Below are 27,392 nucleotides of genomic sequence, written 5' to 3'. Positions count from 1 at the left end.
CTGGAAATTCATAATTCTCGAGTTTATATTTATAATGTAATGCATCAATATTGGGGTTAATCGAACAAAATATAAGAATAATTGATAATGAATTTTCTTAATACAAGAGAAATTCATACTCGAGGAAATACTCAATAAAAATTCTTAAGAGACCAATGAGGTCAATTTTCAAATTGTAAATAGAATTAAGCAGGGATTATTAATTCGCAAGTAGTTTTTTACCTGGAGCTCCTTGTCGCCCAACAGCACCAGGTGCACCACTGTGACCAGGAAGACCTTCTTCACCATCTGGTCCTTGAGGTCCTATTATACCAACCATTCCTCGTTCACCTTGTCTTCCAGGTATTCCGTCTTCGCCTGGTTCACCCATCATTCCTTGTAAGCCAGGGAAACCTGCATCAACGATGTCATTGTTTTTTATATGTAGTACTTTTTGCTTCTCATTCAGAATCAGTTGTATTTGTTATAATACCTGGTAATCCTACTTCTCCTATTTCTCCTGGTGGTCCTTTTCTTGGAAAAGGTGGGAATGGATTTATACCGCGATCTCCTTTCGGTCCCTATTTAACAAATAATATGCTATGTACAGTGTGATTAAAAATATGCAACATACAACTCCTATAAATTGCATTATATTTATCAATGCGATTAAATAATTGTATGATAAAATTTACAAATATATTCTACATTCTAATGTTTACTATTAAAAGTGTGAAAATATTCAAATTGTTATAATTCCTTTAAATATACTTTGTGTGAAGAATATTGTAGTAGACTGAACATTATGAAACTTAATTTACATAAAATTTTCTAATAAATCTACAAAAGACGAAAATTTTGCGCATGTATAGAGCTATGTTTGACCTCTATTATTCAAGTTTATTAGTTTATATTCATAGTGAATCATACAAAAATGGTTAAGTTGACTAACTTTTGGACCTGGAGGTCCTGGTAGTCCAAGTACACCAGGTTCTCCTTCATCACCACGTTCTCCCTTCTGTCCGGCCAGACCTCTAAATCCAGGATGACCTTCATCGCCTATTTCACCTTTTCGTCCTGGTCTACCATTAAGTCCAGGAAGTCCACGATCCCCAGGCTGTCCTTTTATAGTGATTCCTGGAATTCCTGATGATCCTCGATAACCCTTTGGTCCCTTAGGTCCCGGAAGACTTGGCAGTCCCTGTAATCCTGGGGCACCCGGGAAGCCAGCGAAACCTTTCGGACCTGAGCGATAAAATATTAAGACTCTGATTAGAAAATATATCAAATTTTACTTTCCGGTGGAAGACAATTGATCACTTATTAGTAGTATATAATGTACACGTGACAGTTTTGTCTATTAAATATTTAATGCATTACTTAATCGTTTTAATATTTAGGTATTGCTTCCTTTGAATTCACAAATAAGACGCCGAGAATGATAGCGGTGTGAGTTACCATTCTGTAAATTTCAGTTAATTGTAGTGTATAACTTTCATATTATTTTGAATTTTTCATAATAACTATCCAAAGAATACTATTCTTTAGTATTATTAGAATTCTTTTGTAATGAACTAAGTTACATCATTAGTATTTCCAAACTGGCAAATATTTCACTATCAGTAAATCTAAAATAAGTTAAAAGATTTAAATTTTGTTCTTTTTTTTATGATAATATAAATTATTACTGTTTCTAATACATGTAAAATTCATTAAAATACTAGTAACCTTGATCTCCTAAAGGTCCTTTTGGTCCACGAATGGTTAGACCAACGTCTCCATGAATTCCTTTGGGACCGTTGTATCCATATTCTCCAGGAGCACCTTTCTGTCCTGGAATTCCTGGTATGCCTGGTGCGCCATCCAATCCAGGTAGTCCATCCTCACCTCGCTCAGCGAATTCACTAGTAAATCCTGGAATATCGTGTCGTTGTTTTACAATGGCTGTACACATTACAACTACAGTAAGGTATGTATTAAGCTATGTGCAATTCGTTCCATGGAACATTTTTGACAAACCTATCAACAAACAGTTCCCTGCCAAGTATAATTTGATAATATAGTCTTAGGATTATGCGTTCTTAGCATCTTTAGTTGTACTCATAGGCAATTACGTCTTGAGCTAAGAGCGCTTTTGCTTCTGGAAGTCCAGTTGCCTAGGTCTATATTAAACTATTACTTAATATTTATTTGTACCTGGGTAACCACGAGGTCCTTCATCTCCAGGAAGTCCCGGAAGTCCTGGTAGACCTGGGAATCCATCGGCTCCACGGTATCCTATGTCACCTCTCTCACCCTAAAATCATTAACACAAATTAAATTCCTCTCATCAGGTACATTTAGTTTAATCGGATGAACATTTAGATAAAGGTTACATGAAATAGTAGTTCGAAGAAATTTTAGTAATGTTTCTGTACCTTTCGACCAGATAATCCTACAAAACCTTGTTCACCCTGCTGTCCCTTTTCGCCTGGTAAACCTTCAAGACCAGGATTTCCGAAATCACCCTTATCTGCTACGTCGTACGATGGTAAACCAGGTTCACCGATTTGACCTTTTGGCCCAGGAGTTCCCATCATGCCAGGAAGTCCTCGAGGACCTGGATCTCCAGGCATTCCTAAACAAAAGTCTCAGTAAATTTACGTAACCACCTAATGTTTAGAATCTTATAAGTTCTACAAAATCAATTTCAATATTCATAAATATTTATACTATGAAATAGTGTGTTATTTTATTATATGATATAAATTGGGATTTTAAAATGTGATTGAAAACTTTACCTGGCAGACCCATTTGACCAGGATCACCGTCTAGTCCCCTTTTACCTTTGAGGCCATCGAAACCAGGAGGTCCAATTGGACCTCGTTCACCTTTCAGTCCATATCTCCCATGAATACCGGGAGCACCTGTTCTTCCCTTAGGTCCCCAATCTCCTCTTGGTCCCTTGAATCCATCGGGTCCCATATCACCAAATTCTCCCTGTATAGATGAATATTATCAATTTAAAAACTCGTTTTAACTCTCGCTAATTCGTCTCTCTAATCTTATCTTAATTGATTTTCTGTTCCATTTTTGTAATATTAATTAAATAGAATTGAAACATGTACGTATACCTTACATACAAAAGTATGATTATTTTCTTCATACTTTCATACGAATTATTTCCAACATGTACATGCACACGCCACAGACACGCGCACACAGACAAAGTATTATCGTTAGGATTTCAATATATATACCTTTGGTCCAGGTGTCCCATGGTATCCATCGAATCCAGGTTCACCTTTCATTCCTTGCAAACCATCGAATCCATCGCTAGCTAAACCAGGTTCACCAGGTAAACCAGGTCGACCGTCAACTCCAGGAAATCCAGGAGCACCAATTCCTCCCATAAATCCAGGTTCACCTATGTCTCCTTGGGGCCCACTGAATGCGTTTTCACCAGGAGGTCCATCGAGTCCTGGAAGACCATAATCTCCACGCATGCCCTTAAATCCAGGCAGTCCCCTAAATCCTGGAATACCAGGTGGTCCAGCATCTCCATATTCTCCTTTAGGACCCAGTATTCCTCGGATTCCGTCAGGTCCGGGCCAACCCGGAGGACCAGGTTCACCCAGTTCACCAACTTCGCCATCTTCTCCTGGTGCGCCTAGTAAACCTGGCATTCCGTCTCTTCCTAAATAACCCATTGGACCAATGTCACCATCTTCACCTCGACGTCCTATAAATCCTATTTCTCCTTTCAGACCCTTCATTCCGTCGAAACCAGGTGGTCCGTCGGGCCCTGAAAAAGTGTATTTCACGCATCTAAGAAGCAGCTCTTAATACTTCGATATTGTTTGAATTTATATGATAGATTGTAATTAAAAGAGATAGAAACTGTGATCCTTTAATACATAGATCTTTTAATAATTCTCGTATGGAACACATGGTAGTTTCTGTTTAGATGTGTACAATATTTTTGATGTTCCTTTAATATTTTGTAATATATTTGCAATTAGGTGAATTGGTGATATTTTTATCCGTATCAGACGTCAGATTCTTAGAACTAAGTTGTATAATATCACGCGGAAGGTGACATCAAGGGTTAAAATTAGTTTTTAGATGAAGACTTGTATTTCCCAAGGATAACTACTACAAAGATAAAAGAAAGAATTGTGAAGAATTAATTTATAAGCGTCACTTTTTAAAGAAAAACTGGCAATTGTTGATAGATTTATGTCTGGAAACGTATTTTGTCTATAGTGTTCGTACGTATATTATTCCAGGATCAAGTTTAGAGTATTGAATCTAAAGTGACTCGGTCGCCAGTTTCCATACTTTATATTCCAAGTATTAAAGAATTGTGACAAAACAAAAACTGCTGTTAGTTTTGTGTCTTGAATTTTATTCATCTCTGCAACACTTTCCACGTATTATAAAACGGCCTGTACAATACCTTGAGTACCAGCTTCTCCCATCCTTCCAGGCATTCCAGGTTGTCCAGGTAGACCGGGGAAACCTCTAGGTCCTTGGATACTGTCACCTCGTTGACCTTTAGCTCCCTACAGGTTCATTTCATTTGATAAATTTCTGAATGAAACATTTCACACACCTTAAATTTTCTTGTGCTACTGATTGTGCAATTTTACCTGAAGTCCAGGTAGACCTTCTAAACCGGGGGCTCCTTTCGAACCTTTCATGCCTTTTGTACCGTCAATACCGGGCCTGCCGTGCAAACCCATTGGACCAGCATCACCAATGTCACCCTTTTCACCCAATGGGCCCTCGAGTCCGATATCACCATAGGTATAATTCGTACCAGGCTCGCCACGGTCACCTTTGTTACCTAGACGACCCTGCATTAAAGAAATTAGGATGATTAGAACATCTAGAGAATTTTTGAAATGAAGATTTAGATTTACATTTAAAAATAAATTATATATTCTAATTTATACATACATATTACCATAAATTACTGAGATGAGGAGTTTATTCCGTTTTATTGTTCTGACAGTATCGACTAAAGGTAAATACAATTGAAGTTATTATTGTGGTTTGATGTTCTGTACTCCTTGAATGAGATTGAGATGGAATTCTTTATATAAAATATAAATTCTTTCCTTATGAACAAAAGAAATCAGATAAACAATTCAGAGCAAAAATAAGTATTCTCGTTGTCTTTTCTCCTTCTTATAATAGCCTTTGTTCTTGTAATTGGTCTCGCGACTGTCCGTAAAAAATTCAGAAACTGAGGTAATTCGAGTTATACTAAGAGTCATATAATTAGTTTTGCTTAAAGATAATTGCGAAAATTTGATTTGTAAACTTCTTTCATTAGTCGCAAGATACGATTGTTGTGTAAATCTTGACCTGGTTAGTATTTGCTGCATTTATAAATTTGTGAATTAAATAAATAATGAAATAAGAGAAATACTACATGTAGCAAGATATAGTATAAACTGTATTTACCACGTATCATAATAAATCGAATTTGCATAGTACTTTTATTTCATCATTCAATATTATTCTTACGAAGGCATCTTTCGTAGATTTGCCTTGAGAAAGTTTTATAATATTTTTTAGACTTACTGAAAAACCTATTGGACCTGCTGCTCCTGGAGTACCTGGTGTACCACGGGGACCTTGATCTCCTGGCATTCCTGGGTAGCCTTTCAATCCTATAGGGCCTTTACGTGATATGCCAGGGGATCCAGGAATTCCTGGTAGTCCAGGCCATCCTTCGTCACCTGTTTGTCCTTGAATACCTTTTGCACCGTCCTCCCCTGCAACAATTTCAGTATGATAAATACTATAGTTCGAAAAAATACGTTAATATTGCTAAAGCAATGATCACATTTGTTAACAGAAGATTTCTTCAAACGTATATGCACTTCATATATAATTTGTATAAATATATTCAAGACCAATTATTTCTTTTTTCATTAAAAAATAATATGTTGTATATTTTTAGCTATTTCCTAAGAATTTAATGAAGTAAATAAATAAAAAACTAGTGAATGTTTCTGTATGGGATCAAAACGGTCAAACAGATTAACAATTGGGGTATTGCCAAAAGCTTTTTTAAATCATTTCAGCTAGTATCTGTGGTGGCAGGAAAACACAGGGTGTTCGACTACAGATGGAGGGAGATTTAAGAGAGGATTGTAGATATTACAGTAAGACGAAAATTCAGAATAACAGAATTACAATGACATAGCTTAACATACATTACATTATTGTAATAGTGGCGTGAAGGAGTGAACCCATTAGGTAAGGTGATGTTAGCTGAGCACACAAAATATTTAGAAAATTGAGTTTTCCAATGCTTCTTGTTAGAAACAAATGATATACAGAAATATTAATATAATAAACCTTCAAGATTACATGAACTTCAAGAATGTTAAAGTATTCAATAAATGTAATAAAAACTTGACAGATTTCGATTTTAATTATATGGATCGAACAATTGATTATTGGATATGCCTCTCACCTGCATCACCCACTTCTCCTTTGAATCCCTTTTGTCCTTTTATTTTCGCAGTGTTCTCCGGGGATGAGCCGCGCTCTCCTCTTTCTCCTTTATCACCTTTTACACCTTTGGGTCCTGTCATACCAGGAAATCCTGGTTCTCCACGTAAAAGTTCAAGTGGTATCGTTGCATCGTCACCTTTCTCGCCGGGTATGCCATCTAAACCTGGGGAGCCATTGCGACCAGGGAATCCTGGTTGACCATGGTCACCCTGTAAGCAAAGTATTTGAGTAATTCTTAAGTCAGTGTATATAAAATGTCATATTTTTAAATAGAACTTCGAATACATGTAATTTCTTTAAAACAGCTTATATTCAATCAAAATAAGTTATAAATGGTTTAGAAAAATACTAACTTCCAGAATTCGCAGAATTTATAAATGTTACTTTTACAGAATTTTTACAAAAAGATGATAGTCAGTAGGCTCAAGGGATAGAGGAATATTGTAAAATTTACATCATATAACTTTATTTAATGAATAAATTTCATACGTTTGTTACGAATATCCTTTAACTCGAGCAAAACCTATTTATTTATTTTCATTACTTTTCTTGTTGAAATGAGCAATGAAAAATGATAAAATACGCGCTATTACAAAATACGTAAACATATACTAGTGATTAATTGATGATTAATTATCATTGAAGCATTTAATCTTTATCAGTTATTAATTATTCCACTTCAGTCTTGCGATTGCTTCAATCTTACTGCAAATTTTAAGTAAATAAAAATAAAAATCAGCGAATATATTACACATTACACAGAATAGAATTAAACTAAATTCTTCTTCTGTTGATCTTTAAATACTTTCGGAAAATGTGAAAAACCTACAAATGCGAAAACAACTTAAATTGCTAATCTTGTTAAGTGTTTCAGCATTAGATGACAAAAAATAAATAATGAGAAATGTCAGATACATGGAAAAAAATGTTGTGTTTGTTTGAATATTTTCAACATGAGCATGATTTGTTATTTTAAGATAGAGGGTAACAATCATTTTATTGAGAAGGTAGTTGCTTAGCAAATCGTATTTACCTTTTCTCCTTTAGGCCCTGGCGGGCCAGTGTCTCCAGAAAGCCCAAACTCTCCCTTTGGGCCTCTAGGTCCTTCTGGGCCAGGGAAACCTTTCTCACCAACATCACCACGTTCTCCGATTATTTTTCCTCGCGGTAGTAATACTCTGCCTTTTTCTCCTTTAGGCCCTTGAACTCCAGCTATTCCTGGCCTTCCGTTGTCACCTTGTAAACCTCTCGGTCCAGGAAGCCCAGGTTTACCGTGAGCACCCTTTAGTCCACGGAGTCCTGGTAAACCAGAGAATCCAGGGGGTCCAGGGTATCCATCTAGTCCAGAGTCACCAAATTCGCCCTTTTCACCAGGTGCTCCTACAATAAAATTAGGATGTATTTTGTAGTTATGAAACTATCATTTCACTGCTAGCTGTTTCTGTCTTATAACAAAACAGTTTTTATTTTTCTGTTTTCGTCAGTTAGATAAAATACTTATTTTGTTACGTGTACGCTTTTTAAACGATTAGAATAATATAATATATCAGCAATAAGGTGTTTTGTCTAAAATTCTAGTTGGAAGGTAGAATAAAAAGAATTGCTTTATTATATCATACTACTACTTTATTATATCTTGATCAATCAACTGTCTTAACAACAGATTCAGTTTAATATTCTTATTTTTCAGGGATTATTAATGAATTTGCTAGTTTTAATATTGATGTTCCACAGTGTTATCATTTGAAATAGCAGTGACAGCGAATAGTAGAGACCTACTGTAATTATGATGTATGATAATTATTGAGTACAATGATTGAAGTAATCTAATGCACATATGTACTGTGATGCATATAAGTCTATTATTGAATCAAAAATTCCACACTTCGCTCAACTACACAATATGAAACCGCAGAACATAGACGAATATCTTCAAAGCTTAGAGCAATTGATAGAAACAGCCAATGAAACTATTCCTAAAACTTCTGGAACAACTGAAAAAAAATCTACCTTGGTGGAACGATAAGTGCGAAGAGGCAGTTAAAAAGAAAAAACACGCCTTTTATGCCTATAAGAAACATAAGACTTTTGAGAGCAAATGCATTTTCCAAAGAATAAGAGCATTAGCAAGGAAAATACTTAAGATAGCGAAAAGGGAAAGTAGGTTAGAGTATATTTCTTCTCTCCAAAATCATGTATCTAACGAAGGAAACTGGACGAAAATTAATGCAGTAAATGGTAAAAAAAGATCTTCGAGTATCAATCTAATTAAAAAAATCGACAAAACTGTTACCTACGACCCACTGGAGATAGCTAATGGAATTTATAATAATCTATGTCAAAAACTCAAGCGACGAAAACTTCAATCCGGAATTCCGCACGTGTAAAAACAATTGCGAAAGGACCGGGTGAAGAAATTTTTTAGCGTATGAAAATAATAACCTGTACATGTATGTATATCTAATAAAGATCACATAATTACGTTTAAAATACTATAAAGATTTCGTCAAAATAGATAATTTATTATTATGCGTTTTAAGTTTTTAACTAATAAAGTCACCGAAAATTAGTATAGCGTAATTTCAGTCGCTATTGTATCATGAGACAGTAGGCAGGACGAGGTGTAAAACGCAAGAAACATATTAATAGAATTAAGCAATCCTATCAACAACATTTCTAATTTAATGTACGTATATGATTCACTAGGCATTAATTTAATATGAGATTAAAGTGTACAAATTTGTTTATATTTCCATGTTTTGTACTTTGTATCAGCATTGCTTGACTTTTGCCACGGAAAAATATTTCGAGAATTTAACATACCTGGTGCACACACGCCGCAATCGTCACCCTTTAAGCCTTTGAAACCTTTGATACCTGGTGTACCAGGCCATCCGTCGGTTCCAGGAAGTCCCGGTAATCCTGGTAATCCACGCTCACCAGGAGGACCACGAATCCTGATACCCTTACCAGGAAAACCTTTTGGACCTGTGTAAAACAATTTCAACGTCGAATTATTCGAATTATTCCTGTCATTAATTATAATAAAGATTTAACAACAAATTTAGTAGATTAGTAACTATTAAGTATGATTCCAAAGGTAGAGGTAATCGTCCAAATTAATATTTAAAATTCAGCGGTAAACTGATAATAAATAGAAAGAAACATATTACTTAATAATAACAGATGAGTCTTACTTAAACAAAATTGTACTACTTTCTCAAAATTTCAAAATGTATTAATTTATCAAGATCGTTACCAGGTGGACCGTGATCACCACGATCTCCGGGTGGTCCTAAGAGTCCAGGTATTCCAGGTTTTCCGTCCAAGCCTGGTGGTCCAATGATCGTAACACCAGGGAATCCTTTTGGTCCAGTGAGTCCAGACAAGCCAGGTAAACCTGACATACCCGGTGAACCCATCTGCCCAGGAAGACCTAGAGACGTTTAATGAAACATGTTTAAATCAGTTCGATGCTTTGCTAATGATTTGTGTACGAAATTAAATACATACCATCAGATCCTGGTTCTCCTTTGACGGAAGATCCTTTTGCTCCTGGTAATCCAGGAGAACCGGGAGGACCTGGTGGGCCAGGTGGACCTATGTAACCTACTGTGCCGGGTAACCCAGGCGTTCCTGGTTCGCCAGGTCTACCAGGTGGACCTAGATGAAGCATATGATTCTTAAATTCCTCGTTATTTTTTTTCTTATGCTTAATTAATTGTGTTCTGTATCATATACTCCGTAGTCAAATACTTAATATAGGTTTAAAAGACTTATAAATGTAAAAGTTAGCTTGTACAACTCCTGGTTATCGAATTAGGATCACTTACAGAAATCTTGTTTTTCCTAATCGTATTTTCCTAAATATTATATCAGAAGTGAAATTTTTTCCTGCTTATTTAAATTATTATTAATATATAAATGTTCATGTGTATTTAACAACTAATTTATTACTACCTGAAATCGAATACTCGAAGTCCCTAGCTTCTCCTTGTAAGCTAAATATTAATAGAAATGGGAACAAACCTATGTCGCCTTGAATTCCAATATTTCCTTCGATGATCTCATCCAGTTCTGGTATATATTTCCCGGGTTCTCCAGCAGCACCTTGTTTACCAGGCGCTCCCTGGTTCCCTGGTTCCCCTGATTCTCCCTAAATTGAAAATACATGTTACATTACTTAAGAAAACTTGTTAAATGAATTTGTACTTAACAATCCTGTCTAAAAATAAAGGAATGTACAAGAAAAATAATAAGTAATAAATAAGTTTAATTAACAAATTACAACAGATTTTGAACCGATGAGGGACTTTTATATAACATGAAATTAAAAATATAGTAGAACCTCGTGTTCGAATTAATAAGACAAAATAAGGGTAAAAAAGTTTTCACACAACAAAACGATACGTCGTTTGATGCTTTGTTTATTTAAATATAGGTTACAAAAATATTTCTGAAAGATAGTACATATGTAAAACTTGCGATTTGTATTGTTGTTTTTTTATAATAAATTTTATAAAAAAAAAGATTATAACTTGTATAAAGAAGCTAGAAAAATTACAATTCTACATAGAAGTTAGTAGAAAAGTCGCCTTTAATAGCTCACGTATCAGAAAGTTAACTTTTTTTATTGGTCATTGCAACTGAATAACTTCACAGAAATTTGAATTAATTTTTTCATGACAAAAACATGCTATGTACTTACATCAGATCCATCTAGTCCAGAGTTTCCAGTATATCCTGGTGCACCTTTCTCTCCCTTTTCTCCAGCAGGTCCTGGAGGTCCTTCTATTCCCTGTTTACCTCTAGGACCGTCGTTACCTTGCTCTCCTTTCACACCTTTGATGCCCGTAAAGCCTGGTCGTCCCTGCGTGCAAATTACACATACACTACAAGTGCCGTTATTTGTGGTGATTATGTTTTTACTTTTAGCCTCTTTAGACTTTGTGGTTGCATCTTAAGCTTTGCAGAATATAGCGAGAGAACACCTTTTAATGTTGCAATTCAATGTAAATTCAATGTAAATTCTAAATGCGATGTTCAATCGTATTTGTTACTTCATTAGAATCAATGTGGACAGCTATCGTGGTATACTTTGAAAGTGTACAGTTGGAAAAGTTGTGTAAGTTACTACAAAAGATGTATAAAAGAGTATTTAGTAAGTTAATATTGGAACGTCAAATGAAAATATGTATTTAGGAAAATGTATTTAAAACATAAATATTAAACGGAGTATATCTAAATTTTGAACATTGGTATAATGGAACATTATACCAATTATATCACTCATATTTTATTAGTGATAACTCAGCCTTTTTCTTAGATATACATTTCTCTTCAGTCTCAAAAATACAACAGGATATTTATTACTAACAATTTAATTTACATATCCTTAATGATAAATCTTGGACTTAATTATTATTTTAAAAATGTTTATTAAAACACATTATGGTAGTTACAGTATTTCGTCGTTATAGCCTCCTTTTACTGGTTATAGTTTAAAATTATTTAGAGTACAAGAGTTTTAAAAGCGTGTACTGTCACTTATAGTTCTTGAGAAAATCAAAATGTGACATTATGGACTTATGTTGTCTTCAAAAACGTTATCCACGCTATAAGTTCGCCAGTGTACAGTGAGCCTATGTCGAGGAAACATTGTACTTATACAAGTTAAAATTTGATAAAAACTTCTGCTGAAGTGTAGATGTGCACTGTACTTTTAAATAGCTTTACAATTTTGCTCATTAAAAAGGAAAATAAAACAACTGAAATATTTAAAAAAAGTAAGTTCTATTACTCACTTGAGGACCTTTAGCGCCGAGTTCACCTTTCCGTCCGCGGTCTCCCCAATTTCCACGCATTCCCTTGGGTCCTCTAACTCCTTTTATTGGCGTGGATTGTGGCTTCTTCTTGAAGAAACGTGTGCTAGGTGGTCCTGGTTCTCCCCTATCTCCTTGTTCACCTGGAGCTCCCTTTACACCGTAAACTGTTTCACCAGGTTCACCTTGCATACCTGGCAAACCAGGAGCACCAGGATACCCCTAAAAGGGTGATTGCTTTATTTAAATGAGAACGGTAGATACCATGACTTTTCTGTTTTCCTTTTTCATTCCTATGAAAGTTTGTGCTTGTTTTGAATTCCCAGTCCTTCGTATGTAAAATATTGAATTGTTTTACATAACAATTATTTGTTGTATACTTCTGTTAATTTGATCCAGTTTTTTTATTTTAAATATTTGAACATTTTTGAATTTTTGAACAATTTGAACATTTGAGGATTTAGGAATTTGAAAGATTCGAATATTTAAAGATTTAAAATTTGAGAAATTGAAGATCTGTATGTTAAATATTTAAAAATTTGTTGACTTGAAAATCTGATAATTTTTGTATTTGAGTTGCTGTGCGACCCTCTGCATAATATATTAAAGATTAAATTATCATAATCACAAGTTGCAACTAAAAAAATTATCAATATATATCTAACGCTAACAAAGTAGCAACATTTTTAATAATATATACGTAATATCTGTTAAAGACAAATATTTTAAGGTTGAAAACGCTGATTATTTCGAAATTGAAGCATAGGTATTGCTGACTCAAAATTTATACATCGATTTTATCCTTTGGTTAATATTAATTCTTTTTACTGTTCCATCCGAAAATTTATGAAACAGTTTATGGAACAGTATGCATTTAAAAAGGTGAGTTTATAAAATGGATTTCAATAGTGTTCCTCGGCAATTTGAATTAGGTGTTGAATATTTACAGTTTAAATAGGCACTGTTTAAATGTCTGTGTTTTCAAACAAGATTAGAAGTTTTGTTTTTTAGTTTTTTATGATTTATTAATCTTTTTTATAGATTTACTGACGTTGATAGTGAGGAAACAAAATTTTTAAACGAACAATTTAGACGTTCTAATTAACTTGAAAGTGTCTCATGAAAATTGTAAGAAAATAATTATTTCTAGATTTTTCATCTTTTGTATTTGAATATATGTGTCATTTTACTTGTACACGTAATAGTACAAAAAGGGTATACTTTAAAAATGATTCAACAATAAAAAATTTGATCATATTAAATTGTATTATTTAATTTAGTACAAAACGTTTGTGTGCGAATTAAAATATTCAAATAGCAGTTAGACTGATGTGTTTATCCCATGTGAGACTCGAACAAAACAAAACGTCGATACAAATAAAACAAAAAATAAAACATGTTTTTTACATTTGTTGTAGAGATATATATAAATATTTTAAAGAATAAAACACATATTTTCTTTTACAAAATTTGCAATTTCATCAAACTGTTAAGGGGTTAATTTATATTCATTGATTATATTACTCATTTATGCTTGCGAAAAAATTCTTCTGCTTAAAAGAAAACGACAGCTTCTGTTATCATTAGCAGTGGCGTCATAGGATATCTGTTGGAGAAGTGCAAGGTTTCAAATTTTAGAAGTTGATTCGTTTCGTGTCGCCTCTCATCATGTGGCGCCTCTGCCTTTGTCTGTAATCCTCTGACCAGCTCTCATCCGGTTTACTTTCTGTGATGTTCACAAGTTCATTTACAACTTTTTTTCGAACAGACACGTGGATTACGTTTTTTAATGAATTTTCAGTATGCATTTTTGTTTGAGATTTAATATTTCAGAATTTGGCAAGCATACTTGCTCTTTCATAATGTAACACTGAGTTTAACAGTTGTTAATTTTGTGACTCAGGATTCAAAGATTTTAGGTAGAAAATTAATTACGAATTGAAATAGACGTTTGACAGCAACTTGTATTTCTACGACTTCTGTCGTTTTAGTACTTCTATGCTTTTTTATTGTTGAGAAGAATAAAAAGAAGATATCAGTCAATGTAGATCCATTTCTAGATTTTTAGATATATTTTGTTATCTTTCTTGCGAGTCAATATATAATATAACATAGCACACATGTACATATGGAGATTTTGAATATTAGTCACGTATAAGAGTCACTCACATTAATGGGTTAATTTTAGTAGCGTAGTAATTAAAATGTAAAATATTCTTTCAAGATGAACAATAAAGTAATATTTATATATCTATACGTATAATGTGTAATATATTACATACACGAGTTATGCTTGGTTTTTTAGTTATACGATGTTTTATAGCCTGTAAAATATCTAACACAAATTTTATAAAAATACAAATTCATTAAAACTTTATTTTTTAGTTTAATTGAAGGTTTTTACTTCGTTTCATTTATTTATTTTGTTTCAGTTATTATGTTTGGATAAAAAGTATTACTTCAAAAACATTATTTTATGTATGGAAATACTTTTCAGTACTCGAAAATCCATTTTGGAAAAATATCTCACGTTTTTGTTCACACAGTATATAACATTTTCTTATTCATAAGGTGAAAAATGTGCCTCTGAAAGTGGGTTATCTACTTCAGATACCTACACATTATTGTTATTATTATTAGTCTGCGGATGTTTATGCAGGAAATTTGAATAAATTAAGAAATACTTAATGCACATAATATACAAAAATATCTCAAATATCTAAAGTATAATACACGTTATAACATTAAATAAATAAATTAAATCCTGACATAAACTTCTCTCCTTCAGTTCTGTTTAGTTTACGAAGTCACGAATTTGCATAAACTTATTGTTTATAGAATATAAAGTCATTTATATTTTATTATATTGTATTATATTTATTTATTTATATTTTATTTTGACAATATTTATGTTTAAAAATAGTTTTAATATCTTGAAGAAAGAGGTGATACATTTATTATGAAACTAACTTTCAAACTGAAATTGCAAAATAAACTAACCGCCATCAACATCAGTAAAAGTTGAAACTGCTTGGGATATGAAAGATGAACAAGTTCTCAGAAATCGACAACCATCTGCGCAACTTGATCACATTTTGAGCCTATTTTACAGACTATTCAGATATATTCGAAGCGGATTTTTATCGTCCCGACGAAGCTGGGGACCGGGACAATGGCGGTTACACGATCGTTCCGTGGCAATTTTTACAGAGGAGCCTGGTAAGAGGATTCCCAGCAACAGAGGCGGCTTATCGCGCGATATCTCGACCCAGAGAGTTCTTTTAAATTCTTTCCAGCTTCCTGTTCATCTCCTTTCCGGTTTCTCGTAACGGTTAAATATTGCCGAGGAACACTTTGCGTGGCGGACGATATTTCATGCGAGCAGGTGGCGTTTTGCAAAAAGGAACGAGACACGTTCAAAAGAGCGAACACCGACTCCCTTTATCGCTCGCTCGCTCCTCTCTCGTTTCTCTCGTCTCCTTTGCTGCGCCTTCGCGAACGAGTGGCACGACCTAAACTCTCGTAAAAGGTTCACGAACCCTCGTGTAGGCTCGATCGCCCGTTACGGTACCCGAAGCGAGATACCGATGCGAATAAGTTGCGATTGTGTACTCACTATGTCCCCTGTCTCGCCTGGATAGCCCATCTCGCCGGTGATTCCGACTGGTCCTGGGTAGCCCTGGGAACAAAGTTTCTGATTTAGTGCGAAACGGGTTGAATCCTCACGGAGAGAGTGGGAAAATTAATTTCAGGTGTAACGCATTCTAGAGAGGTCGTTTCGAAGTTTCAGATTCTCGTTGGCAACGAGCTTCAACCGCAGGGTCTTTGCAAGCGTTGCATACGTACAGCGATTAGAAAATAGTCAGAATGTCTACCTAAAATGGGGGCTGTAATTCTGTTTAATGTCATTATATAGGAACTATTTTTAAATATGTGTATTAGGTTGGCGCATATGAAGTGTCGTGTTCTTAAAAAGAATTTCGAATACGTACGTGTTATTTCTTTGAAACGTTATACTATATTTAATTCGAGTTAGTTTTGCGTGGTTTCGTGTACTCTTCCTAAGGGGTCTAGTTAATTCTAGTATTCCAAGTGTATAAAAATACTATCAGAATTCAGAGAATCAATGAACGTTGTCTTATAGCTCCTTACCTTTGATACAATATGGGTGGTTATTAAAAGATCAAAAGATTCTTTAAATGTTTAAAAAGATGATAGTCCATAGGCGCAACGAATAAAAGAATATCGCTTGATTTATTTAAAACCTATTGATCTGTTTCCATTACTTACTTTTCTATTTCTATCAAGTGATAAAGTATATTCTGTGTATATTAGAGTACTTTGCTATCATCTGAAATGCGGTCTTTTTTACCATTTAATGTACTTATATTAATAATGTCTCTTAGAAAAAACATTGTTGATGACAATTTTCAATCTTGTTTTCGGTTGTGTCTTTAATAGTATATTAAAATATTTCCTACTTTTTGAAAGCATTTTATAAAGGATAAACTGAATTTTGTAAGCAATGTTTCGACCTGAATGTGACTTTTGATGAAAAATATTAATAAACCGAAAATAATATTTTTCTTAAATATTTGCAGAGGTTTAATTTAGTATATGAAAAAGTAAGGCCCCTTAAAGAGTGAGACTTGGGGCTATAGCCTCCCCCCTCCCCCAATTCTGACCTGAATGCAAATGATCTTAAATTATATAAAGCAATGGCATAAACTTCTAATAATGCTAAATTTATAGCTTCAGGAATTTTTGCGGCATTTTTTTTCAAACCCAAACATTTTTCAAGTCATGTTATTGTCATTGTGTCAAATAATAAGAACTTAATGACCTTATATCATAAATTTTGTTAATATTCAACACGTATAAATCTACATCAGCACAATTCTTTCATTGCTAATGTGATTTGTAAAAATTAACGAGTAAACAAAATTTAGTGTATGGTATTAATCAACGTAACTTAAGCTTTTAAGAAACGATATTTCATATGCACCAATGTTGGTTGGTGAAAAGTTCAATGATTACACAATCACGAAAATACTAGAATGAGATAAAAAGGAACCACACTTTCCAATTTTTAGATCTTGAATTTAACACTTTCTTAAATTAAAATTTGGAATAGTGTTATTTCGATAGGTAAGTATAAAATCGTTTCAGTATCAATTTATTATAAACTAGGTTATTGAGAAGTGGGAGAAGGCAACACTCTATACTGCTCTTTTAATGGAAATGACAAAAATTTGATTGCGTGGATAGGATGGGCATACTTCGATTACTATGCATACAAAATTTGAAAGAGTTTTGGCTTAATCGAATCGTCATATGAAATAGCTGAGGAAAAATGCTAAAAATGTTTATAAAACAAATAGTTGTCAAAAATGTTTAACGACTAAGGACTAATATAACGATGAAGTCTATTAACTCTGTTTAGCCGAAATATTATTCTTACTATGTATTTCAAATTAATAGGTATAGGTAGATAATTTTTTAAAATGGAACAGGGCTATTCGTTAATGGAACTTATTTATAATTCTAAATATAATAAAAATCTCTAGTAATAGATTTTGAAAAAGCATTAGAATATGTATGCTGCTAAATTATAGTTATTGAAATAGTTAACTTTCAATCTAGCACTCTACTAGTAGCTACTCTGAGGGAGGCACACCTCCTGTGGCTCTAGTTCAAAAATAATTTTACGTGATGTGAATATCGAATAAGAATGGCGGATTAATAAAAATTACTATCTATGTAGAGTATTCTTTGTTCGGTACCAAATGAGCCATCATGCGATCATAACATTTCTGTGAACAGAGTCATTTAAACAATTAGAAGATATTCAGGGACAAAAGATTTGAAAATATTCAAGATAGTAATTTTTATTGATGGATTCTGTATATATACGATGTATAAATGATTCTGCAAAGTATTTATCAAATGATTTGTCAAATGACAATTGCGTACCCGTACTTAACATATGTATTATTTTTTTATTAATAATGAGCAAGAAATAGTTTGGTAAATATCGAATATTTGCAATGGTCCATTTACTTACATTTATAGATATTTGTCGAATGATAAATATTTGGGGTTGTCCGAGTGTACAACCGTCTTTACAGAAATAAGAACATATGAATTTAGAAGTTAATTACTAATGTTAAAATTCTTGTCACTCAGGGAAACAATTTTTACCTACAAACAAAGACTTTTTGGTTTTACTTTCCTTAAGGGTTTCTTGATAGCAACATAATAAGAATGTAATAATATCTTTATAAATTGGCAATAAGTATATTTCTAGATAAATGAAAGAATTTTATCATGATAGACGAAAGATAATTTAAATTAGGTCACATATTTGACAATTTAATTTAGATGCATTAAATTAGGTCACGTGTTTCTTTTGGAGTATTCACAATTGATAAAAAGACTTCGGAATTTCTTTGCATTGCGCACCTTATTTGATTTAGGTAATAAATCGAGTCCGATTGAGTTTCATATATAATTTTGGAATAATGTGGAGAAAAATAAATAGAAAATGTTTTAAAGTGGTTTTTAAAACGTATAAGGTAGTAGAAGACCTTAATAAAAAACTACTAAAAATAGATATCGTATGTGCTTACAATTTAAGTACAACTTAAACCCTCTGAAAGATGTGCACTACTTGAGATAGCTATTGCATTATTCCAATTATATTAATATATTACTGCTTATACTTCACTTACGTCTAGTATCAGCAAAATATTTATAAACTAGATATTTATTACAAAAGCATATCTATAGTTCACATCTCGACCAAAATAAGATCAATTATTTAAAATAATGTTCTATGTATTTCATGATATTTAAGATCCTCAAATTGTTAGATATCCTTTCATTACTGTCACATTATAGAGTTACCAACTTTAACAAAAGATTCCACGTTCTAATTCAAACTCTTCGAAAACTCAACACTTTTCCACTGAAGTGTGCAAAGAAATTTCACGAGAATCCCTATAGCGTACATTCTCTTGTATTCTCATCACGTCCCGAAGCTACTACTGCCCAGAACACACTGTTTTCTTTCGTGTGTCCAAACTATTTCCTTCGACCTATCTTCAGCCTTTGTCCCCCGGAATGGTTATGTTTAAGCCCACGTGGTTTATTCGCAAAAGGCAATTTCTCAACGAAGTAACAGCAATTTTCCCCTGTCCTCAGACAATTGTGTAACAACGTGCATGCCTTGCGAAAGAAACAACGTATCTTGGAGTATCCAAATTCCAAATTATCGAATACAACACAATGTCGTACTACAGGCTATTTTTGTTACGTTATGACTATTTTAATCCATGCACGTGAGTACTATTAACTGTTAAAACCATTAATGATACCGAAAAATGCTACTAAATGTGGGCATTAAACTTTAACAGATTTTCGACATTAGACATACACTATATAGGTCAAAAGTTTAAAATAACTTGATAATTCTCATTAAAATTATAGGACATGGCAGAGTATTTAACATAAAACGAACACTTTCAATAACAATTACAATGATCGCCTCTTCAGTATAATGAAATGAATTATTAAAGTTATTTACTTTTATTTAAATTAGATATATAGCAAAATAGCCTTTGTTTTCTTTAACCTAAAAATGATTTCAAACTTTTGGTCAGCAGCAGTAAACTAAATTCGTGCTTGATTTTAACTACGTACATTCTCCTTCTTTCTCTAAAATACTATCGCAATTTGTATAATATTCATAAAATACATCATGAGAAATCATGTTATACCTCACAGGATTATCTATTTAAGGAACCTAATTGGGAAGAGTATTTCAAAACGTTCAAAATTTGTAACGATGTTGCTCTAAAATTTGATTACCTCAAGTCCATCTATGCCAGAATCACCACGAACACCTTTCACGCCTACGGAGTTGATACCACCCTCTCCAGGTTCACCAGTGGGTCCATAATCTCCTACTGGACCCGGTGGGCCACGTTCACCATGAACACCAGGCATTCCTGGTGCACCAGCACGTCCATCGGTCCCGTTGCATCCGTCCAGACCGTCTGGGCCCATTACACCGGCCAGACCTGGGTTACCCTGCGGCCAAGAACTTAATTAGTCCAAGTTTCTCTGAAGTGCCTTTTTTGGCTTCTTCTCGGGGTACTTTAACACCCAGGAACGAGAGTCTGTTTTTTAATGAGGTACGACGTTTCATTTCAATTAGCTTTTTCTGAATAACTGCTGCGTTCGGATATTTGAAAATTTATAAGTAGTTTTGCATGGATACCATCATATTATTGCGTTTTTAAGAATTATTCAGTGTAAGAAAGTCGGCTGTAACGAATTGATCTTGATAGATATTATAAAAGTGGACGTCTTGAGTAATCTTCAGAATGTTTTAGCCGTTTTACTAACAAAGAAAGTAAAATATGGCATATATCCTCAATACTACAATATATATATATATATATATATATATATATATATATATATATATATATTTATTTATTTATTTATTTATTTATTTATTATATATAACGTGTGATCTGCTGAAACATTGTCGCAGTTCAGAGTCAATTTTATAACCAAATTAGATTTTAAAACTATGAATAGTGTACCAAACATGGAATTAGCTGCATTGGACATCGTAAGTACTATCTTCACTTTAATTATACATTAATTAAGCTGTAACGAGCTACTCTCGGGAGTACTTTCAGATAGTGACATTGCATTGAGAGTAACTGAAAAGCAAGAGTAGTTCGCGATAGTTTTTACTTTCTCAAATGGACACGCATCCTAAATTTATACAATTAATTCTTTCTGTATTTTTCAGCTTATAAAACTTTTTTTCAGCTTATAAATACATATATATATATATGTACCTATTTATGAAATAGAACATGATGAATAAATAACATTATTATTACATAATTTCATTTTATGTAAATCATATTTCTAACTTTGATTAAGCTTGGGTTAAATTCCCAGTATTGTAATTTCTTATATTGAATAATTACGATGTAACTAATAAAAAATACATCAATTATTTTGTGCAATATTAGACATCTTTATATGTTTTCAAAAGAAGATACTATTTAATCCTTAATTAATATAGTGTGTGTTACAATATAAATATGATAACACCACTACAATGTTTCTACAAACAATGATAAATATGGTCACATATAATGGAAAATTCATAACTTTCTAATTGATTAATAGATAAATTATATATGAACATTTTCCATGTTAAATATAAATATCTGAGTTAGGTACTACAAACACTATGAGCCTGTTATATCAGCTAAGAGTTGATATACATACGTAAATTAGTATTAAAATGATATTTTATAAGATAATTACCTATATAAGACTCTTTAAAATATTCAAAAATTAGACGACATATAAATACCTACTATTTATAAATGCGTAAATTTGTATAAATATATTACGTTATAAAGAGTTAAAAATATTGACGCTTTACTCCATTTATTCCGAAAATCAATAGAGGAACGATCTTTAAACAATTGTAATATCAATTTGTATTTTTGTCGACGAATATGATTCTATCACTAGAAATAGTTTTTTCATCCTTGTATCGAAATTTTATTTATTTTTGTGACTATTTTTATTTTAAAAATTGAATTGCTTTGGATGTAATAAATTTTTTTAAACTTCTTCTAAAAAAGTATGTGTTTTGAATGTATTTATTCAAGATAACTAGTTCAGTATTCCATCAAATAAGGTAGATATTTTAAATTCACAGTTCCACGAAGTTTAAATCACATTCGGCACAAAAGCGTGGAAAAAGTAACGCATCCGTTGCGTTGGATGAAAAAGTACTACTCGAGAAATAAAGTTTTATGGGAATAGAGATTTTTACAAACCGACAGTCCTGGAGCTCCTGGGAAACCTTGAATACCTTGATCACCCTGAAAAAAGCAACGATTACATTAACTGAATACGTAAATATTTAAAAATGTTAATTGTTTTATTAAATACTATACTTCACCAAATAATCATTAACATGTGACAAAAGCAAATTTTAACATTATTCATATTTTATTTTCATTTGATTTATCCTTAAAAATCATCTAAACTCTGTCCTACATCATTAGCACCAATTTTTAGGTACATCATTTTCATTTTACAATTGTGAAAATTGTGTCCAATAACAAAATAAAAAATAGTTGGCCTAAATAAGACGATTAAAATTTATCTCCTTTCTGCAGACTGAAACGATTACTGTCAACCGCATATGTTCTCATTTGAATAATCAATCAGACATCCGTGTAATATTTAACCCAATTATTAACAGCTAGTCAGAGGATTTGATCATCTAGAAATATGGCGGATTCTTTGATCATGCGATTTCCACCTACCACATTTCTTTAAATGCACTGCATTGCGTATAGATCGTCGCAATTGCGTGCATCGTTTACTGCTCATCGCACCCTTGATTCTACAATCAAGGTCATCTAATCGGCGTTGCAAGTTGCAACTATGTATAAGTATTTTAAACGCTTCCTGATGCCGAGTGTCCCCGGAAATACATAAGAAACGCAATTCTGTTACGCACATCAATGTGCGCTGTTGACAAACACCCACTATACTTGATTGTGTCATGGCAAGAAAATCAGTATTAACTATTCTCTTGCTATTAAGTCGCTCTTCGCTTTACTTTTTCGAAATACCCTTTTATTTAATTTTCTGAATTTAAATTTTAACCAGATACAACAGCTTGACAGGTTTATATTCGCTGGAATGTGTTGCTCATGTTTTACAGATGCAAATCTCTTTACTTATTGTATATTGAGTTATATGTTTACTATAAATGGGTGATTTTTTATGTAAATGCTAATTAAAAATATAGAATAGAATGTTTTAATATAGAATTTCATTTAGGAAAAATTGAGTTTCAACTATCCAGACAGCACTATACATTCAAAGGATGTCCATTTCATATTCGATTTACTTCCAAACGTCTTATGTCCATTTTGAAGATCCTTAGAACGTTCGTAAAATTTAAATTTAGGATGTTCTAGAAAGTTCTAAGCAAGTTCTCGTGGGTTCTACAAGATATTCTTGAGCTTTACGTTTCGAATGTTCTAGAAACTTCCGTCTCGTAAGTTTGACGGAATGTTTTTGAAATTTAAATTTCGAATGTAAAATTTAAATTTCGGATGCTCTAGAACATCCGTTCTGTAGATTAGTTTTGAAGATGGATAATTATGTATATTATTATCATACATGCAACAACATTGCGTGCTACATACATTAACGCCAGCGTGAGAATATACTTGATTGTATTGTAGATTATAAAATATTGTTTTTATTGAAAATGTTATGCTATTAAAGAGACCAGTAATATACGATAGGCAAAGTAAGTTCCAGGAACAATTGCAGTAGATTCGTAGTTAAGAGGTTGGTTACCACGTCGAAGGATTCAAGTTCGAACCCCGAGTGCGCCCTTTATTTTTGGAAGGGTGGTGGAAGAGTTTTGGTGTACATTTTTTTAGTTTTAATTAGAAAAATCTTTGTAATAAGATTAATTTATTATCCACAGTGTGATGACTTTTTTATTATCATAAAAAATTGCATAAAATAAGACATAATTATATTATTATTATTCGACGGTTGAGTTTAAAGTAGTGTGTTTTTTGTGTGAATATTATATTATAATAAATTTTCAATAAAGATATTTTCTGTTATAAAGTTTATAATTACTTTCTAGTAAAAAATTTATTTCATAAATTTACTTTTATTAAAAATCCTAATTATGTATACTTTTCCAATTAATGAATTAATTGGGTTAATTGGATTAATTTTAATTTGATTAAAAACAAATTTGGTGCTATGTGAACGGTTGCAAAAGGTACACAGAATGTTCTTTTCGAACGTTCGAAAAATGTGCTGAGAATGTTGACACAGCATGTTCTTAGGACATCTCACTTTGTAAATTGAATGTCCCTATAACATTTAGAGAACCTAATTAGAACGTAACGAGGACCTATGAACCTTTTCGGAACATCCATCGAATGTACGAATTTCCATCTTGAACATTCTCTAAACGTACATAAAATGTTTACGTGCTGTTTGGGTACTGTTTAAACTTGTAAACAACACTAGGTAAAATTTGTTATAATTTTAAAAAGTAATAAGCAGTATTATTAAGCAGTAATTTATTTAGGCATTACAGTAATGGGCACTACAAAAGATGTTAAAAATATCGCTCTTAGTGTCACTTCATCATCAAGAGTTTAACCCCCGAAATTATTAAATTTCACTCCTTTATATTTTCATTTGTGTAGTCAAATAAAAAAAGTAGTTTATCTAGTCCAAAAATTAACAAAATCTAAATGATCTAAAAGATAACATTATTCAATTGTTTTCAAAAGTGAAAAGTTTTGAAATAGTATTCTGAAATAATATTTCTGATGTAATAGATAATAGGTAGGTATAATTCATGTAACATAATTAAGAAAGCATATTTTAACCATTTTGTAAATTTTAATATTTCATAACATTTCGTAAGTTTTATTCTCTTTGAAATGAAGAAAATTTTATAACGATGGTGCCATAATGTGCATACTACTTTACTTAAGTGTATTATAATATGTTTATGTTAACATAATATACATATATGAATTGAGAATTAACATATGTCATTTTATAATATATTTCTACAGAAATTTCTGAAAATATGTAAAAATAGCGCATAAACTACGTTTTTATACAGGATGGCAGGACAAAGCAATTCATAAAAAGTGGTTCACTCGATGACTGTCAGCATAAAGTGATTTACACGTCTGTAATTTTGTCGATGTTCTCTCAAATATTACCCGCTTAATTGAGACGCACGGTCCCAGTTAATTAACCATACGTTAATGCATCGTCCTCCCTTCGAGTAATATTGGCTTCACCCGTATCGAAGAGTGCAGATTGCGTAAGGGAAACATGGTCAGCGTAAAACCGGAAGCTGCTTTCTTCAAGCCACAGCGTCGTGCACTGTTTATGTTAATTTCCATCAAAGGGATCGAGCCACACTGGATAAACAAAGTTTACGACATGCACAGTGGGCTTTTTCGTAACTTTACACGCAACAGTTGCTGCTGTTCACCCTAGGGCACTGATTCTCAAATTGTCGACGCTCCTCCTGATAGTTTTTGAAAGCCTCACATTCCACCCCTTCCTCTCCGCAATTTATGTACATTTTGTGCGTTCATTATGTCTGTTACGTACAGTAGGCCAAAAAATATCTTGAGTTCTATCACAAATACATTGCTAGTAACTTAATCAAGATTAATTTTATTTATTATTAACCTGCTGTTGACGGAATGTTTATGTTAGAATGTGAAATATTTTTTGATCAATTGCATGAATATATATTTTGATATAACTTTGATAGTATAAACTATCACAATGATGCATATTGTCGTTTCGAATGAAGACACTTAAATAATAAAAATTCGAAGAAATTAAAATGATGATCACAATTTCGCCATGCTAACGGTCAAAGCATTTTATAATATTTCTAAATACCTGTTTTATAAAGTTATCAAATGCTTCATATAGTTTAGAGTCTTATTCGACACCTAGAACGCTAATGTTATTTTGCGAATTTTAATTATTAGTTTATTGATCTCTCATAGGTGGCGAATTTGAAAGCTTGTGGTGAAATTGTGGTCACCTACCTGTAGAAATTACAACTTAAATATCTCTTCTCCCTTGTCAGCTCCTTTACCATACGTTTTATAATAGCATCACACCAAAGTTTGAGAACCAGTGTACTATAGAAATGCAGCTGCATTCATGGAACGAGTGATTATTTACCCACTTCTCTGCTTTACTGCCTACGCAGATACAAAGTGTCTTTACCTCTAGCTGAAATTTGTGGTTATGCGAAGAGCTCCTAGAATAGATTAGTAGACAGGTTTTAGTGTCTACGAGTATCAACAATCTTATCTTGGCATAGGAATGAATGAACTGAGATAAATGAATGAGAGAAATTTAACTTCTGATTTGATGGGTTTAATCGAAGCGATTTACGGAGCTCTTTCAAGGTGTTCTTTTTGATTGATTACTGCAGTGACCCACTTTAACGTTCTTGTATGGAGATCCACCGTTCTTCAAACTTTTTGTTATGTTTTGGATAAAGTGCAAAAAAATGAGGGATTACTGTGTCTCGTATAAATGCGTTTAGAATTTTCTGAGGCTGTTAAAAATTCTAATACCATAATTATAAACTCATTTATACGGATGGATCCAAAACTACTTTAGAAACTGATTGTGCACTTGTATCGGAATGCATAGTACAAAAAATTAGACTATCTCACGAATCCTCTGTATTTCTAGCCGAACTAATTGTTATACAAGAAGCTATGAAATTTATTCTAAACTCAGCAGATGAAGAGTATATTACATTTTGTGATTCTAAAAGTGTCATTCTAGCTCTAAATGACACTTATTTAGACAACGACGTAATTTTTGATATTTAACAATTCTGTCAGGGAGCAATAGAAGAAAATAAACATATAGTCATTGCTTGGATACCCTCTCACAGTGATATACCTAGCAATAATGAAGCTGATGGACCAGCGAAAGAAGCTATCTACTGCAGTATTTTTCAAGAACTCTCACCCACTTTAGTAAATGATATGATGAGATATTCTTCAAACAAATTAAGAACTAATTGGGAGAATGAATAGTGCATCTACCCACATTCTGGAAATCAAAGACCGTTTTTTCACCGAGTATTTATACTCAGACATCAAAAAAAGAGAACAAATAGCCACCACTAGAATAAAAATTGGACATACAAAAATTATACACTATCGTCTAATAGCCAAACATGAACCCCAAAAATTCGAAAACTGTAGTAATTTAATCATTGTCAAACACCTAATCATGGATTCCCCTAAATTGTTAGTTAGCCGTCAGAAAAATCAAATAGAATCAACCTTCAAAGTCAATTTTACCACCAGTAGGATGTGTAATGTGATTTCTTTGTCCATGAAAAAAATTATTTAACTTATTAAACTAAACCCAATACATTTCTTTTTTGTTTTACTTTTTTCCTTTCTT

At 32.7% G+C, this 27,392-nt stretch overlaps 1 protein-coding gene across 1 annotated transcript in view; it reads right to left on the bottom strand.

The window, feature by feature from the left end:
• LOC143181878 (uncharacterized) overlaps positions 1-27,392 on the bottom strand; it is a 107,512-nt gene that overhangs the window by 2,804 nt on the left and 77,316 nt on the right. The window contains exons 3-24 of the mRNA XM_076382538.1: positions 22,196-22,240; positions 20,184-20,405; positions 15,931-15,993; positions 12,297-12,536; positions 11,201-11,362; positions 10,522-10,648; positions 10,006-10,155; positions 9,752-9,928; positions 9,316-9,480; positions 7,526-7,872; positions 6,452-6,701; positions 5,551-5,744; positions 4,611-4,817; positions 4,418-4,523; positions 3,219-3,763; positions 2,760-2,958; positions 2,397-2,596; positions 2,176-2,275; positions 1,708-1,893; positions 932-1,224; positions 473-560; positions 223-393 (exon numbers count right to left, since the gene is read on the bottom strand). Of these exons, the coding sequence (XP_076238653.1) occupies positions 223-393; positions 473-560; positions 932-1,224; positions 1,708-1,893; positions 2,176-2,275; positions 2,397-2,596; positions 2,760-2,958; positions 3,219-3,763; positions 4,418-4,523; positions 4,611-4,817; positions 5,551-5,744; positions 6,452-6,701; positions 7,526-7,872; positions 9,316-9,480; positions 9,752-9,928; positions 10,006-10,155; positions 10,522-10,648; positions 11,201-11,362; positions 12,297-12,536; positions 15,931-15,993; positions 20,184-20,405; positions 22,196-22,240 (4,237 nt within the window). The remainder of the gene's footprint in view (positions 1-222; positions 394-472; positions 561-931; positions 1,225-1,707; positions 1,894-2,175; positions 2,276-2,396; positions 2,597-2,759; positions 2,959-3,218; positions 3,764-4,417; positions 4,524-4,610; positions 4,818-5,550; positions 5,745-6,451; positions 6,702-7,525; positions 7,873-9,315; positions 9,481-9,751; positions 9,929-10,005; positions 10,156-10,521; positions 10,649-11,200; positions 11,363-12,296; positions 12,537-15,930; positions 15,994-20,183; positions 20,406-22,195; positions 22,241-27,392) is intronic.

This window comes from Calliopsis andreniformis, chromosome 1 (genome assembly GCF_051401765.1).
Source record: "Calliopsis andreniformis isolate RMS-2024a chromosome 1, iyCalAndr_principal, whole genome shotgun sequence".
Classification (NCBI taxonomy): Eukaryota; Metazoa; Arthropoda; class Insecta; order Hymenoptera; family Andrenidae; genus Calliopsis; species Calliopsis andreniformis.
The sequence above is the reverse complement of the archived record's forward strand: the minus strand, read 5'-3'. Positions and strand labels throughout refer to the sequence as shown.